The 17,426-nt window shown below is 39.9% G+C and overlaps 1 protein-coding gene across 3 annotated transcripts in view; it reads left to right on the plus strand.

Moving 5' to 3' along the window:
- TMEM150C (transmembrane protein 150C) overlaps positions 1 to 17,426 on the plus strand; it is a 108,129-nt gene that overhangs the window by 83,376 nt on the left and 7,327 nt on the right. For all 3 annotated transcript variants that reach the window (XM_077143022.1, XM_077143023.1, XM_077143021.1), the window contains exons 2-6: positions 3,322 to 3,411; positions 4,119 to 4,172; positions 4,294 to 4,326; positions 4,431 to 4,498; positions 14,992 to 15,119. In XM_077143022.1, coding sequence (XP_076999137.1) covers positions 3,332 to 3,411; positions 4,119 to 4,172; positions 4,294 to 4,326; positions 4,431 to 4,498; positions 14,992 to 15,119 — 363 coding nt within the window. In that variant the 5' untranslated portion in view covers positions 3,322 to 3,331. The remainder of the gene's footprint in view (positions 1 to 3,321; positions 3,412 to 4,118; positions 4,173 to 4,293; positions 4,327 to 4,430; positions 4,499 to 14,991; positions 15,120 to 17,426) is intronic.

The following is a 17,426-nucleotide window of genomic DNA, read 5'->3' on the forward strand; positions in this document are numbered from 1 at the left end:
TGACATTCTAACTAGTAAGTGTCTTGGAGAATGCCTATTTGGATCTATTCTCTTTGGGGTGCGCTGCACTTCTTGGATCTGTAATTTTAGGTCTTTCATAAGAGTTGGGAAATTTTCAGTGATAATTTCTTCCATTAGTTTTTCTCCTCCTTTTCCCTTCTCTTCTCCTTCTGGGACACCCACAACATGTATATTCATGACCTTCATATTATCATTCAATTCCCTAAGCCCCTGCTCAAATTTTTCCATTCTTTTCCCTATAGTTTCTGTTTCTTTTTGGATTTCAGATGTTCCATCCTCCAGTTCACTAATTCTAACCTCTGTCTCCTGAAATCTACCATTGTAGGTTTCCATTGTTTTTTTCATCTCTTCTACTGTATCTTTCATTCCCATAAGTTCTGTGATTTGTTTTTTCAGACTTTCCATTTCTTCTTTTTGTTCATCCCATGCCTTCTTCATGTCCTCCCTCAATTTATTGATTTGGTTTTTGAAGAGGTTTTCTATTTCTGTTCGTATATTCAGAATTAGTTGTCTCAGCTCCTGTATCTCATTTAAGCTATTGGTTTGTTCCTTTGACTGGGCCATATCTTCAATTTTCCTGGTGTGATTTGTTATTTTTTGATGGCGTCTGGACATTTAATTATATTTCCCTGAGTGTGAGACCCAGCAGGTTGAAAGACTTTCCTGTGAAGTCTCTGGGCTCTGTTTTTCTTATCCTGCCCAGTATGTGGCGCTTGTCTGTCTGCGGGTCCCACCAGCAAAAGATGTTGTGGCTCCTTTAACTTTGGAAGGCTCTCCCTGCTGTGTGCATGGAGACAGAGGAAAGGTTGTAGGCTGGTTTTAATGGCTTCAAATTGCGAAGTCCTGGGATCTGAATTCCTTGAGAGAGGGATTCCACCTGAGATGCGTTTCACCCCTCCCGGGGAAGGTTCAGGTGGTAGAGAGCCCTGAAAGCTGCCTGTTTCTGCATTTGGGGCAGTTGCAACCTGTGTAATCCTGGCACTGAGCCCAGAGGCACCAAGCCTCCGTAGAGACAGCCGCAGAAGGCTCTGTTTCGCTCCCTTTCCTCTTTTTCAGTTAGCCCAATAGGCGACTTCCCCCTTGATCAGTTTCGCCTGAGCTGGGGGCTTATTTTTAGAAGTCAGAATTTGTTTATTAATGCCACTATTGGTGTTTGGTTGGACTCAGTCCCTGCTACTGTTGGAGACTCTTTCCTTTCCCTCCGGGTAGCCGCCTGTGGGAGAGGGGCGCCGGCCGCCGGGGCTTGGGGATCTCGCTGATCCAAGACCTGCTGCCAGACCGGGAAGCCGCCTTTGGGGGAGGGGCGCTGGCCGCCAGCCACTGCTGTCCAGGGAAGCGTGCGCCGCTCGGGGGTCTCACCACAGCGGAGTCTCGCAGTCAGTCCAGCCAGTCCAGACTGGGGTGCGCTGTGTGTCCGGTCTCTGTCGTGGCTCCGGGAGCTGTTCTGTACTGTTTCTGGTTATTTAGTAGTTGTTCTGGAGGAGGAACTAAGACGCGCGCACCTTACTAAGGCGCCATCTTGGCCCCGATGTCCCCTCCATTGTTTTGATTTGATCATTTAGCTGGGCCATTTCTGCCTGGATCTTCACATGCTCTGCGATTTTCTGTTGTGTTCAGGGCATTTGATTACCTTGATAAGTTTCTTTTACAAGTTGGTTTCTTTCACTCATCTAAATTTTTGTATTTACTGAGTTTTGTATTGAAAGTTAGTAATTCCTGGTCAAACCAAGGCCAGGATCTCATGTAGGGGATGAAATTATACTCGAGGGTCTATTAAAAACTAGGCAAGGGTACTTCAGTGGCAGAACCCGCTCACTGAGGCGGAGACCCAGGTTGGGCTCCCGGCCCCTGCACCCAAAAACAAAAAATAATCAAAAAACACCTCAACGATACTAAGTCCCAAAGCCAGAAGACATCCCAAGATGTATTAGGAATGAACTCAGACGGATGCCTACAGAAGAGAAAGAGTAAAAATTAAAACACCAACAAATTGAGTAGATACGGAGTTTGCCAGTCTGCGCTTACCACTTCTTCCCAGTAGATGGTGCAATTGAGCCACCTCCTCCCCTCAGGCCCATTTCTCCCAGGCTATGACAACCGGCTGAGCGTGGCGGAGTGTAGGGGCGGCTCCCAGTGCGGAGCAGCAGGACAGCTGTTCCCAGTGTGTGGGATGGGACTGCTGATCACAACACCTGGTGGGGCGGCTGAGCACAGCACCCAGCAGGGCAGCTGACTACAGCGCCTGGCCGATCCACTGCCCATGGCTCCCGGCGGGTGCAGCCCCTGCAATGGGTGGCTAGACGAGGTGCTGCTGGCTATGGAGTTGTGCTGGGAGGTCTCCCCAGCTAGCATGCTTGGGCAGGCGGGAGCAGAAGGATGATCCGCACTTTCCCTGTGCCCCTGCCTGTCCCCACTGGGGCTGTGGCTAAGACAGAGTCACCCTGCCCTCCCTGTCCCGATCCCCCTGCCTCTCTCTACCAGGACCTTCCTGTGATATGCTGAAGCCCCTCGTTGTTCACTCATCCGCCGGGACTGCCGTCCTGCTCATCTTTTCCATCCCTCCCTTGCCTCATGGAGCAGAGGTGAACCCAGCCTACCCCACTCCACCATATGCTTATAACACTCTTGTTAAGTTTACTAAAGCTGATGGAATGCACTATATCAGAAATGGGTTGGCTTTTGTAATGGGGATTTATTAATATTTACAAGTTATAAGTCAGGTTTCCTTGCTTCCAGCTTCTGACTTCAGGGTCTTCCTCTATCACTTCTCTGGGGCTTTTTTCTGTATCTTCTGTCTTTTAGTCTCTTGTAAAGGACACCAGTAAGAGAATTGGGGCATGCCTTGATTGAAATAGCCTAATCAGAAGGTCTCATCCACAACAGATGTACATCCACGAACAGATTAAAAGAACATGATCTTTTCTCGGGTACCTACAGCTTCAAACCATCATATGTAGATATTAATAATAGCACTAAAAATACATTGAGTGTGCCATCGGTACCTAGCTCTTCACCTGAAAGATCCTAACCCAAACATTTTTGTCCCTTCTCTATACTGACGATTTCATAGAAGAAGGTGTCTTTATGAGGAATTCTCCAACAGTTCTTGACTAAAACTGTGGAATATTTAAGATAACATCATCCACATTTTGTACCGGGGATTTTCCACATGTAGGTGGCAGATGATAACGATTTGAACACGGTTTCATAAAATATCCTGTTTTCAGTTAAGTATTTCTGTCTTGAAAGAGTGAGGTAAATTTTTGCCTTCGTTTTTAATACCTGTTCATTTTATTTCAGTGGTATAGGCATGGATGGGAAGAAATGCAGCATATGGATGTTTTTACCTCTTGTCTTCACCTTGTTTACTTCAGCTGGTTTGTGGATAGTGTAAGTATTCTCTTATTTAATTATTTAAAAATTCAAGTGCGATGTAGATACAAATGTAGTTTAGATAGTATATACCTCATTTGTATATACCTTAAAATATTTGTTAATTCAACCTTGCCTAAGTCCCCATTTCTCTTTATTCTATGACCCAAAATAAGGAACAAGGGTGAGTGATAAATTACGCAAAGCAAGTAGTGAACAACACTGATTTTATTTTGTGTTTGAACATTCAGGAATGAATGAACGCTCTATAAACTTGTCATATGAACTCATGATTTGCAAGTCTTTGCTAATTTGACACTAACATGCTATGGAGTCTGTTCAAGGTTATTTATTTATTTTCAGTCCCTGGTGCCTCAGTGGCCTCGTCTCCCTTCTCCTCCTCTTGACCTTTTAGACTCTTGACCTGTACTAAATGCACTCCTACTCCCTTCTCCCCCCACTGTCCTCCCGCCCCCTCCCACTGCAGACTGCACATCGTGCGCCTGGCTTGGTTTAGCTCCTCGGCCATTGCCGACCTCCTGCCACCAGCCCACCCATCCCCGCCCATCCCCACCAGACACACGCTCATGTTATAGTGGGTAACCTATGGGTCCAGACTTGGAGTAAAAGAGCATTTTCTCAATTAGAAAGCAAATTAATGGGATTTATTTATCTTATATTTTTAAGATTTCCATTGTTTTACAAACTTTTCTTTTTCTTGATAGATACTTTATAGCTGTGGAAGATGACAAAATTTTCCCATTAAATTCAGCTGAAAGGTAATGTTTTCTCTCTGGGTAACTCATCGTTCATCAATAGATCTAGCAAAAACTTTGTGACGAGAGAGGTTAGACTGTGCATAAATCTTTAATCTGAGCTTCTGTTTTTTTTCTTACCCAGGAAACCTGGTGCGAAGCATGCACCGTATATAAGGTAACTTGATAATTATCTTTTGTTGTTACTGAAAGATCCATAATAAAGTTGGGAGAGTTTTAGATTTTAATATAGTAACGATAAAATTTTTCATATTTTTCAAGTATTGCAGGAGATGAACCTCCTGCAAGCTGTGTATTTAGTCAAGTAATGAACATGGCAGCATTTCTAGGTAAGAACAGCATAAAAAATGCTTTATGTACTTTGTTACAATTCTTATTTATTTTAGATTCTCTCAGACCCATATCAAAACTGAAGCAATTTTTTTATTTTGTCTTTTTTTATAAGCCTTTTTACAGTTACCCTATTTATCTTACATTTTCTTTTCCCTTTATCATCTTTTTTCATTTCAGCTTATTCTTGACTTTATTTCTTTTGTTACATGAAATAATATATTTCATGAGCCAAAAATCCTGCATGAGACTGTAATATAATGAAACAATTTGCTTTGAAAAGAATGCCTTATTCATTTCTTCACTAACAGAGATGAAAAATGCATAGACACTGTGATAAATATTTATGTGCATAGATATCATCTTTAAATATAAAGGTCAGCATTAGTATTATAGTAACACTCTCCCATATGTCATTATGAAAGTGCAGAACCAGTTTAAAAAAAAAAAAAAAAAGACATCTTTGGAACTCATATCCAGCTCCAATTCCCCCCTTTTACTTCAGGGCCCAAGACCCTCATTTAATACCCTGTCTTTCCTTGTTGTGTGAGTGCTTCCACAATCCTGTTAGTTATTTGGAATTGTGGGAACCAGCCTTGTTCTCTATCCTTTTAAAAATCTGCCTTGTATACCATCTCCTAAAGGCCAGGCTTTCCCACAGTGTCTTTTAAAGGGTCGACTTGCTAGCATTGTTTGGTGTGCTGTTGGTATAAAAAGTATCTAGATGTAAGGTGTAAAGTAAGTTTATACCTTACAAGTAAGGTATAAAGATGATGTTACTACTGAAAGAGATTTGGCTTTTGTGGCATCTGCCCCCTAAGTAAGTGACCTGTTATTTCATCTTGTTTTATAGCCTCCCACCCACAAAATTCTAACTTACTCTTAAACATTTTCTTTTTTAATGTATACCATAAGCAAAGGAAAGATCTACAGAACTCACTGGAAAATAAAGGAGATGGTTTGTCCGATATCCAGCACAGGTAGAATCTTAGTTGGTTCAGAAGGCTCAAAGCATGGGAGATGTGGAGAGCTTTCCTGATCAAGCCAAAGAGGCCTCTTTAGAACCTGATTTTGGGCAATGTGCTTTTGATATGGGAGTTAACCTTATTTTGGCCAAAGCCTTTCCCTACCTAGGCTTTCCTAAAGCATATCCCATTCCCCTCAGCAGGAAGTCATTGGAAAACATGGTCTGCTACACTCCCACTATGCAGAAGATTAAATATACCCTGAAGCTGGGGTCACTCGGTCTTTATAGACACTCCTCTTTTCGTGACATTAGCAGTCAAGATTTTCATGCCCCAAATCATCACAAAAGTTGAGAAACCTACAAGTAAGGTATAAAGATGATATTACTACTGAAAGAGATTTGGCTTTTGTGGCATCTGCCCCCTAAGTAAGTGACCTGTTATTTCATCTTGTTTTATATCCTCCCACCCACAAAATTCAAACTTACTCTTAAACATTTTCTTTTTTAATGTATACCACAAACAAAGGAAAGATCTACAGAACTCACTGGAAAATAAAGGAGATGGTTTGTCCAATATCCAGCACAGGTAGAATCTTAGTTGGTTCAGAAGGCCTTTAGAAGCCTTTAGACTTGCTCCTTTTATTCTACTCTTGGCACCACTCTTACGAAAAGATCTAATAAATGTGCTTGTAACAAGGCATAAATGACTGCTGAGGAAATATTTGCATTTAGTAGAGCACAGAGCCCCAAGAGTGAATCTTGAATTGCAGAGTCAGGGACCGTGCCCAGCCTCTCTGCGGGCACACCACATAGACCTGCATGCTGGCACCTACTCATATGATTATCTCCATAGGACACAATGATAACAATAATTAATAGCAATCATTTATATTCCAAGCACAATTCTAAGTGCTTTGCAAATACAGCCTCATTTAATCACGACACACAGGAGCCTCTCCTTATAAAATAGTTGTCACAAGCTGTCTATCCTGCATCGGTATTTGAGGAAACCAATGAGTGTTGAAAGCCACATATTGTTTCTTTGTTTCTTTCATATTGTTAAGACAAATTGCTGTTTCCCAGTAGTCTTTAGTGTATAACATAAAAAAATACCGACTTGCACAGCTCACCAATTTATCCAGTTACAAAGCATGTAATTAGTTACTAAAATATTTCTGAAAACAAAGAAATGAAAGCATTCCTCTCTTCCAGGTGACATTCGCCATCGTCTTATTCTCCAGTCCTTCCCTGCTCCACCAAGAAACAATTAAGCTTTTATTAGTCTTTGCTTTCAATTATTGCAACATCCAGTGTTTATTCTTTATTATCGTTCATCATTTGAAGTGCCATCTGATTGACTCAAAACTGATAAAGATTAGTGTTCAAGGGAAGCAAACCAACAATTATTTATTTATCAACTCTGGGAGTAAAAAAAGATCTATTTACTAATTATTTTCTTGCTCTAAACTTCGGAGGCCTTTGTCTCTCTGGGCCTGTCCCAGTTAGACCTCAGACCATTAGTTTAGACTCTATCACTGATTTTAAGAAATAAACCTGGATGGGCCACAGTGGCTCAGCAGGCAGAGTTCTTGCCTGCCATGCCGGAGACCCGGGTTTGATTCTGGTGCCTGCCCATGTAAAAAAATAAATAAATAAAAGAAATAACCCAGGCAGCCCTTAAGTCACTGTTTTTTGGCGGCTGTATAGAATATTATTTACAATCTACAAATGAGTTGGTGAAGCATTTTTTTAAATTAGTTTGCACAGATCTTTTATCTTTTTGATGGACTAATCAGATTGAATGCTCAATTATTTTCCTTACAGAATCAGTTATACTTTTAGTCCTGAATTCACACTTCTTTTTCTTGAGGGAAAAAAAAACCTAAGACAGCTTTCTTGAAAGAATGTTATTTCCTCCCCTGAGGAGGTTGTGAGGCTAAAACTATTAGCTGAATGGTTTCAGTCCCCTAATAACAGTAGCTTTCCCTATTTCAGCCAAAATGTATTGCTGTCATGTTTTCCTGCAGTCATAAATAGGAATTATTGATGCATAAACAGACAAATTCAAAAAGAATTTGTCCAGACACCAGTTTAGAACTACAATGATGAGACTTTTGAGTTTTGAGCTTTAAAAACCTAATCAGCCTCAAAAGATAAAACTTAATTTGAAAAATCAGCAATGAGCAATTATTCTATTTGGGCTAAAAATAGACAGATCTCTTAAATAAATAACACATGTGAAGCAAAGAACTGTTCTGAATATCAGAAACAGAAGAGTGGCTTCTAAAAATCTTTGCTATAGTTGACTGTTAAAATCTAAAAATCTGTTAAGATTTAAAATTTTTCATGAAACAAACTTACTGATCAGAATGTGAACGCGGTAAAAAGCTGTTCAGCATAAATAGAGGAGGCTTTGAAATTGCCCTGCTGCTCAGAGGTCTCTTTGAGGAAGGTATGGTTAAATCAGTACTTGGTTGAAATCGGGCTTCTTAATGAATAGTCTGGATCTGCCTGCATTTAAACCTGGATGTTAGTAAAATGGTAAAGGGCCACGTGGCAGATTGAATCTTGCACCGCAGAAAAAAACATGTCCAGTCTGGATCCATTCCTATTGGTATGACCCCATTGTAAATTGGACCTTTTGAAGATATGTTTAGTTAAGGTGTGGCCCAACTGAATGAGGTGGGCTTCAGTCCTACTACTGAGGCTTAATGAAGAGAAAGCCACATGGAGGAGCAGAAGCTGAAGAGAGAGGAGAGGACATCACCATATGATGGGAAAGCCAGGGAACCCCAAAGATTCCCAGTAAGCAGCACTGGAAAACCACAGTCTTTGGGGAAAAACACAAGTCTTCTAGCCTCTGAAACTGTAAGCCAATAAATCGTTGTTGTTAAGTCAACCTATTGTATGGTATTTGGCTTAGCAGCCTAGAAAGTAAGACTGATTTTGGTACCAGAAAGTGGGGTGCTGCTATTAGAAAATACTTAAAGGTGGGGCAATGGCTTTGGAACTAAGTAATGGGTAGAGGCTAAAAGAATCATGAGGCGCTTAATAGAAAAGGCCTTGCTGCTTTGAAAAGACTGTTGGTAGAAATATCGTTGTTAAAATTACTTCTGATAGATTAAAAAGGATTTGTGAAGTCCCCTTGAGGGACTGGGGAAAAAGGTAGAAATATTAAACTTCTCTACCTGGGGAAGACCTGATATTCTTGCAGTTGATGGGGACTGTCAATTTGATGGCCCAGGGCCTCAATCATGGGGCTTGCCCTTATGAAATTTACTCCTGCAAAGGAGAAGCTAAGCCTACTTATGAGTATGCCTAAGAGTCACTCCCAGAGAACCTCTTTTGTTGCTCAGATGTGGCCTCTCTCTCTAAGCCAACTCCATAGATAAACTCACTGCCCTCCTCTACTATGTGGGACATGACTCCCAAGGGTGTAAATCTCCCTGGTAATATGGGACATGACTCCCGGGTGAGCCTGGCCCTGGCATCATGGGCTTGAGAAAGACTTCTTGACAAAAAGGGGGAAGAGAAATGAAACAAAATAAAGTTTCAGTGGTGAGAGTTTCAAATAGAGTCGAGTGATCACTCTGGAAGTTACTCTTATTCAGTACATAGATAGCCTTTTCAGTTTTTGATAGCTAGAGGGAAATACTTGAAACTGTTGAAATGTAATCCAATAGCCTTGATTCTTTTATTATTATTATTTTTATTGTAAAAACTTAACATATAAACATACAAACAGTCCATACATGGTGCAATCAGTGGTTCACAATATCACCACATAGTTGTATATTTATCACCATGATCATTTTTTTGAGCCTTAATTCTTGACTCAAATGACTGAATAACTGTGCAGCTTTTAAGGTGTGGTTGTGATGATGAATGCACATCTATATGATGCTACTGCCAAGCACTGATTGAACACTTTGTATGGTTATATGATATGTGAATATATGGTATAGCTAAATAAAATTGCCTTAAAGAAAAAAAAATGAGTGGCAACAAGTTGCACAGACTGGAGGTGGAGTTTCTTTTGACTTTACCCCTCAGAAAAGGCAAAAAAAGAACATTGAATCTGCAAAAAGAGCATATATGCAGAAAAATATATGATGCAGGAAAAAAAGAAAAACTGCTCATCATTGCTGGCAGGTGAAAATTAAAGACTGAAATAAAACTTCTGGGTAGCATTTAAAGGATTTCGAGTAAGTGGGGCTCTCTTTTACTGATTGAAGGTGAATATTGCTGCAAGCAGTTTCTGTTTGATGTTTTCTAGTAAAGCTGTATATGGGCAAACCCTAAAACCCCACAGATCCATTTCTAAGTGTGCACCCTGGTGTGCATATTACACGTGTCCCTGGGGATACATGGATGAGGCTAAGAAGCATTGTTTGTAGTAGTGTAATGTTATCATAAACTCAAAACATACAGAATGTTCAAAAAGAATGGAGAGAAGGCCTGTGTTCACCAGGGGCTGGGACTCTTGTGGGCTGCCTTAGAAGTCTGCTCAATACAACAAAGATACTGCTTCCACATATGGTTCTGAACTCCTCCCTCCTTCTTAATGTTTCTGTTCTTAATATTGAAAGAAAAAAAAGAATGGAGAAAGATCATCTATTTACACCAATGTGAAAGAATTTTACAAGTCTAATTGGGCAATATAAACAAGTCCCAAAGGAGACATAAAGCATGAAGTCTTTTATGGGTAAAGTATATATGATACATACAGCATCTCCTACATGACCAAGGGTTGACTTAACCTCTGCCCTTCCCCATAATTCCTTAGAGACATGCAACTTTACCTGTGGTAACCTTAAATGCTGCCAACCTTGAACACATCTTGCTTTGTGCTCGTACCACACATATATCTGAACACATACCAAGATATTTTTCTAAAACGTTCACTCAAGCCTCTGACAGCTACCTTTGTCCCACAGCTCTATATAACCTAAAGAGCAATTGCTGTAGGTACAGACACTTGAGTGAACTTCTTGCCATCTTGCTGTCTGTTGTGAGGTAGCTGCAGCTCTCTGAAAGTTCCCTTAATAAATGCTTAAAGACTCAAAAACAATTACTTCTTATGAGGTCTTAGATGAAAATGATGACTGTGTTATTGGAACCTGGAGAAAAGGTGATCCTTGTTGTAATGTGCAGAGAAGTTGGCAAAATTTTGTTCTGACATCAGATGGAAGGCTTGTAAGCGGTGAACTTGGATATTTAGCTGAGGAGATTTCCAAGCTAATTGTGGAAAATGCAGCCTAGTTTCTTCTTACAGCTTATAGTAAAATGTGAGAGGAAAGAGATGAGCTTAGAACTAAATTTTTAAGTACAAAGTAATCAGTAATTGATGATTTTAAAGATTCTCAGCCTATCTAGATAGTGTGCTCCAAGACAAGGGCCAGAAGCAGCTCTATCAGGGACCTCCCTGAGCTTCTGGGAAGTGAGTCCCTAGAGAACTGGTTCCATGTAAGGGTTTAATTTCATGGAACCCTCTAAATAGGGTGTACCTGAACATGGGTCCTGTCACCCAATTCAGTGGAAGTCAGGAGTGGAAATGCAGTTACACAAAAAGGATGTGTGGAGAGTCCTTTAGTCTGATGGCTTGAGCACCCCCCCCATGAACTGCACACAAAGCCAACAAAGTTTTTGTGAAATTTTTGTGAGCTGAACCACTGCCATTCTGGATTGAAAGGGACAGAGAAGAGATGAATTGAGGGAGGAATGACTTCAAGGGCAGAACCACGGAAGCAGAGGTCGGACCAAAAAAATCTCCTTGGGCCAAGAAAATAGCCCACTCATGTGTGGGAAGGATACCAGGCTCTTGGAACAAGCAGGCCACCTGCCCTGGCACCTGGAGGAGGCAGGCCTGCCACCCCAATGTTCAGGGAAAATACTGCTACCCTCGCGCTTAGAGATGGTGGGGCTGGACATTCATGGAGAGCCTGACTGCCATCTTGATGCCCAGAGAGGGTGTAGCCTTCACCCCACTGTTCTGGGAGAGCATGGCCACTGTGCTTAGAAGGGGTGGGCCACCACTCCAGCAGGCCCAGATGATGAAGCATCAATTCACAGATGACTCTCAGATCTTGAGATCTAATGGAGTTTGCCCTGCTGGGTTTTGAACTTGCTCGAAAATCATGACTCCTTATTTCCTTCCAATCTCTCCCTCTGAAATGGGAATGTTGCCCTATACCTGTCCCATCATTGTATTTTGGAAGCACAAAAACTTGTTTTCTAGGTTTCACAGGTCCACAGATAGAGGAGAATTTTGCCCTAGTAGAGACCACACCCATAACTGATTTTGATGAGCCTCTATACTTAGCATTGTTACAAGACTTTGGGGATGTTGTGATGGAATGAATGTACTTTGCGTGTGAGAAGAACATTTCTCTGGGACTCCAAAAGGCAGACCTGTAGCATGTTGAATTATGTATCCAAAACACGTGCTTAGCCTGAATCCATTCCTGTGGGTATGAACCCATTGTAAATTGGACCTTTTGAAGATGATATTTTTAGTTAAGTTGTGGCTCAGCTGAATGAAGTTGGGCTTTAATTCTGTTGCTGGAGACTTTATGAAGAGAACCATATGAAGAAGCAGAAGTCCAGGGGACCTGAAGAGAAAGGAGAGGACATCACCATGTGATACGAAAGCTAAGGAACCCAAGGACTGCCAGCAAGCAAGCACCAGAAAGCCACATTCTTCAGGAAGATGGCAAGTCCTCTAGCCTCTGAAACTGTAAGGCAATAAATTCTTATTTTTAATCCAACACATTGTATGGTATTTGTCTTCGCAACTTAGAAACTAAGGCAGGCCGGAATCTTTATAGTTTCTCCATCTTAAAAATTCAGCTAGAATCTGTTTTCAAAGGAAAGAATGTCTAATCTGAGCTGATTAATAATGGAGTCAATAGGCAAAAAGCGTAAAGTGCTGTGTTTGAAATGCAGCTATGGAAGTTTGGAGTGGTAGACTGAATTCCAGCTTTCAAATACGTTTCTTCTTCCTGCTTAATTCTTCATCTGTGCATAATATAAAATTACTTGTCATCCATATTACAAATGGAAAGACTAGTAATGCTGGGCCCAGTAGATGACTTATTAGTGAGAAATGAATAATGAAGAGGATACTATTACTCTCTTTCCCTGGGCAGAGTGGAACATACTATTTGAATGGGTGGGCCAACATGAAGAGCATTTCAGCATCTGCTTCATCAGTGGGTTATGGCTTAGGCCAAAGTTTCAGCATGATCCTATCACTCCAAACTAAATGGCAGCCAGAGAGTTCCCAGAGAAATAATTTTCATTAGTCATTTAAAAAAAAAATTAAATGCACTGTCTTGGTGTTTTGTCATTGTGCCCTGATTTATACCCATACACAATTAATTAGCACCTGTGTCCCACAGTATCCTATTGTTCTAGTTTGTTAGCTGCCAGAATGCAACACACCAGAGACGGATTGGCTTTCAATAAAAGGGGATTTATTTAGTTAACATATAGTTCTTCAGAGGAAAGGCAGCTACCTTTCAACTGAGGTTCTTTCTTATGTGGGAAGGCACAGGGCAATCTCTGCTGGCCTTCTCTCCAGGCCTCTGGGTTCCAACAACTTTCCCCAGGGTGATTTCTTTCTGCATTGCCAAAGGCCTGGGCTGAGCTGCGCGAGTGCTGAGATGAGGTATGCTGAGCTGCTTGGGCTGTGCTACGTTGAGCTCTCTCATTTAAGCACCTGCCAATTGACTCAAACGTCATTCATGGCAGCAGGCACGCCTCCTAGCCGACTGCAGATGTAATCAGCAACAAATGGGGTTCACATGCCATTGGCTCATGTCCACAGCAATTGAACGAGACACCTTCACCTGGCCAAGTTGACACCTGAATCTAACTACCACACCTAATTTGAAGTTTCTGATCTTGATCTAGTGGCTTCTTCATCTGATGACAACTTTGTATTGGAGTACTGTATGTTGAATTACATCTCTTTCCACTTCCTCCTACTCCCATCCCAAAAAGTAATAAGTAGTTTATTTTTTTATACCCTATGATAGTTATTGTCATTATTAACAGACTTTTGAGCTACTATAGTTCCTAAGTCCCTCAGACTATGAGGTGAAGAAATTATTGTCAATTCAAGTATAATTTATTTTCTGATCATAGTGGCTATTAGCTGAAACATAAATATGCTAAAGGCCAAAACATGACTGAATAATTTGAAATTGCATAAATTATGCTTTCTTTCCCTTTTGTTTCCAAAATCCAAATATTAATCAAGTTGTATACCACTCTTTGATCAGAGGTATTTAGAACTAGAAGTCCACTCATAACTTGAAATCCTACACCCTGAAATCCAGAATACTTGGGAAATGCAAATTTATAGATTGGTTTTCTTTCTTAATGGCTACTAATGGCCTGTAATCAAGGTAATACCTTTAGCAAATAATTACCTATTCAATTGCTATATAAATAGGGTAATTATTGAATTTCTAATTTTCTTCCCTGCTGAACCTTAATGTAAAATTAAATTGTCTTAGGAAGTTGTAAGTGCATTTCCTTATATTTACATACAATTAATTCTAATTGTAAGTACTTTTCATTATTTTCAGACCAACTTTTCCCAGATTTTTGAGTAAATATGAAAATATCTCTGCACATTAATAAAAGGTGATCTTAGGTTAGTGGTTTCAGTCTGGATCATCCCCAAGTTGCTACTAGAAGCCAGGTTTGAAATTTAAGTAACTTCCCTCATTATCTGTTCAAATCCTCAGATAACAATTTGCTTCAAAAGGATGAATGGCTTTTTGAAATGAGTAATGAGCATCATTTAGAAGAATTCAGCTTTCTCAACATAATGGCTGTGACTTTTAGTATATAGCAAACCCCCAAATGCTGTGGTAAAGTACAGATTTCATAAAAGCTGCTGAAACTAATTGCTATAATACGGATTAACTGTCTTTGTCCTTTGACACAAACACATACCAGTCATAAAGGGATTTGTACATTTTCCTTTATCTTCCTCGTGTTCCCCAGGAATGGCGTGTGGTCTAGGAACCAGGAGGCTTGTCTAGATGTGGTAACCTTGTCTTCTTCCCTGCATTTTCCTGCCCTTTCTGGTCTAACCCTGATCTAAATTAAAGGCTGATCGGATCAGTGGATTTCTGTGCCACCGTCTGTCTTTATCCCCATCTTATTTGTAATGTATGTCAAGCCTCTGCAGTACTCTCCTAAGCCCGTCTGTCCTGTGCTGACCCTTTTTTGAGAAGTCTGAGAACAATGCTATTAACAGTTCTATCGTCTTGTATTACCAAATAACATATCACCACTGTTTCCATTCCTTTCTACCTCCCTCAGGTTTGGCATAATAAAATAATTGTAACCATAGCATGGAAAAATTAAAAAAAAAATATGTCATTTCAGGGACTTAAAATGTCCTTTGGTGAAAAGTTTAATTTTGAACATTGTGGTTTTAGAACTCTGCCACATAGTCTGGTGTATGATTTAGTGTTTTTAAATTTTAACATTTTGTTTTCTTTCCAGCTCTAGTGGTAGCTGTTCTGCGCTTCATACAACTGAAACCAAAGGTTTTAAACCCATGGTTGAATATTAGTGGATTGGTGGCGCTGTGTCTGGCTTCCTTTGGAATGACGTTACTGGGTAATTTTCAGGTACTTCACTTGGCCTTTTTTTTCCTCCTTCTCTCACTGGTAAGGCCTTCATCTGTTTTATTGTCATAGACGCTATGGTATCTCCTACGTGCATTAAAAACAAAATACAAAAAAAAAACACCTGGTTATAGACAAAGAAACACACAAAATAAACAGATTAGTTTCTTGATGGCCTAGAAAATTCTGAAATAAAATAAAAGGCAAATGATGGTTCCTGATAAATGCAGGGTCTCCAACAGACTTTCAGCCTGCCCTTCTATGCTTGCTTTACAAATGTCAGGGTGCTAATGATGCATCTGAAATACAGCATGGCTATTGGGAAAAGTAACTAGGGAAATAGCCATATATTTTCTACAAAGGATTTCAAAGTGCTTTACATATATTGTTTCCTAATAAATTGTATCCTAATGTACCTTTCTGGAAAATGAATGGGATCATTGCCTTTTTATAATTAAACACCAAGCATCCTTATTGAATGGAAGCTTGTATTTCTGATGTGCAAGGTCAGGTGTGAATCAAGTTAGAAAGCCGAGAATTTTTTAGAACACTTAAGACTTGTATAAAATAGTTCAGAAACCCAAGGTCCCAACATTTAAAAATAATTTCCCTTGCTAATATTATAACTCATCTCTTGACTGAATGACTTCACTTGTAAAATACACAAGCAGATCCCAGGTGGGCCACAGTGGCTCAGCAGGCAGAGTTCTCACCTGCCATGCCGCAGACCCGGGTTCAGTTCCCAGTGCCTCCTTATGTAAAAAAAATAAATAAATAAAAACAAACCACAAGCAGATCTCTACACTATTGTGGTAGTTGCTAACTGATTTCCTTTACTCCATCCTCTTCCTGTCATCCTCCAACCTATGCTATATACTGTTACCAGTAATGTCCTCCTTGCATCCAAATTCTGATTCTATCACTCTCCCCGTGTCTAGTGAATGAAATCCAGATGTTACAAGCATTCAAGATCCTCAATAATTTAGTTAGCATTTGGGAACATTCTTACTGTAAATATGGTAGTGGGTTTTCTAAGGCTTTTTCTTATCCTGACTCTTAAAGTAAGCTGAAGGCATAAGATAAAACTCCTCTGTGGCTCCAGAGGAATCCTAGCCATTGTGTTCCAAGAAGGCAACTTTCTGGTTGCCTAGTGATAAGTGGAACCTAAAAGAGAGGAATTGGTAAATTGCCCGTCAAATGATTCAAGTAACAGTACTTATCGAGTGTCAATCGTGTGTCAGGAGATGTCTTAGGGAATGAGTCTTCCTGGTTCAATGGATTATCAGGAGAATATCTGAGAGTTTATCCCATTAAACTCCAAAGTGTTAGCGCATCAGGCATTTTTCACTGAAGTTTTGGTGAGAGTCTTTCTCCCACTTGCCTGCCTGTGCCACAGTTAGTCTTTCCCCCACTTAACTGCCTGTGCCAGTTAATGACCTACTAGGAAATTCTTACCTCCAAATATCCTTGCCACATATGACATGGATCATCTCAGAAGCTTAGACAAAACAGAAAAATAAATGGGCTTAAAAACGAGAACTCTCACCCCATATTTTCAGCATTGTCTGGAATAACAAAAGTTAGAAATAATCAAAATGTCTACCCATGGGTTAAATATAGGTAAAAAATGGAATACCAGGGTGGCCTTACTAAAGTAAATAAATAAATAAGTAAATAAGGAAAACAATGAGGACATTTCATATATGCTAATCTGGAAAATTCTCCAAGATATATTGTAAAATGAAAAAAGCAAGGTAGAATAATTCATTTGTGTTGGTATAAAAGGAGGTGGAAAGAGCAGACCATGGTGGCTCAGCAGGCAGAGTTCTCACCTGCCATGCCAGAGACACGGGTTCAATTCCCGGTGCCTGCCCATGCGAAAAAAAAAAAACAGGAGGTGGAAAAGAATATACATCTATTTGGTTTTATATGAATGGAATGAAACAACATAGGTTTCCTGTGGAGAAATCATACATGCTAGTATAAGGGATGGAATACAGACTTTCTATTTATATTATTTTATATTTTTTTAAAGTTTGATCCATTTGACTGTATTATCTATTTTTATAACTAAGCAAAATTAATAAAAATAATAAATGAATAGACTGTTTACAGCACAGAAAACCAATTTACTAGAAGTTAAATTTGATTAGAGGACTCATTGTTTAAAATAAGTTTTGAAAATACATCTTTTGAGCTATAAGGGGAAAAAGTGGCTTTTTCCAAAGAGGAAAAAAATTATACATTCAAAACAATAGAAAAAAATTTAAAGGAAAAATAACAGTGGTTTGATGCTGTCATTATTCATAA

The sequence above is a fragment of the Tamandua tetradactyla genome, chromosome 24 (genome assembly GCF_023851605.1).
Source record: "Tamandua tetradactyla isolate mTamTet1 chromosome 24, mTamTet1.pri, whole genome shotgun sequence".
Taxonomy (NCBI): domain Eukaryota; kingdom Metazoa; phylum Chordata; class Mammalia; order Pilosa; family Myrmecophagidae; genus Tamandua; species Tamandua tetradactyla.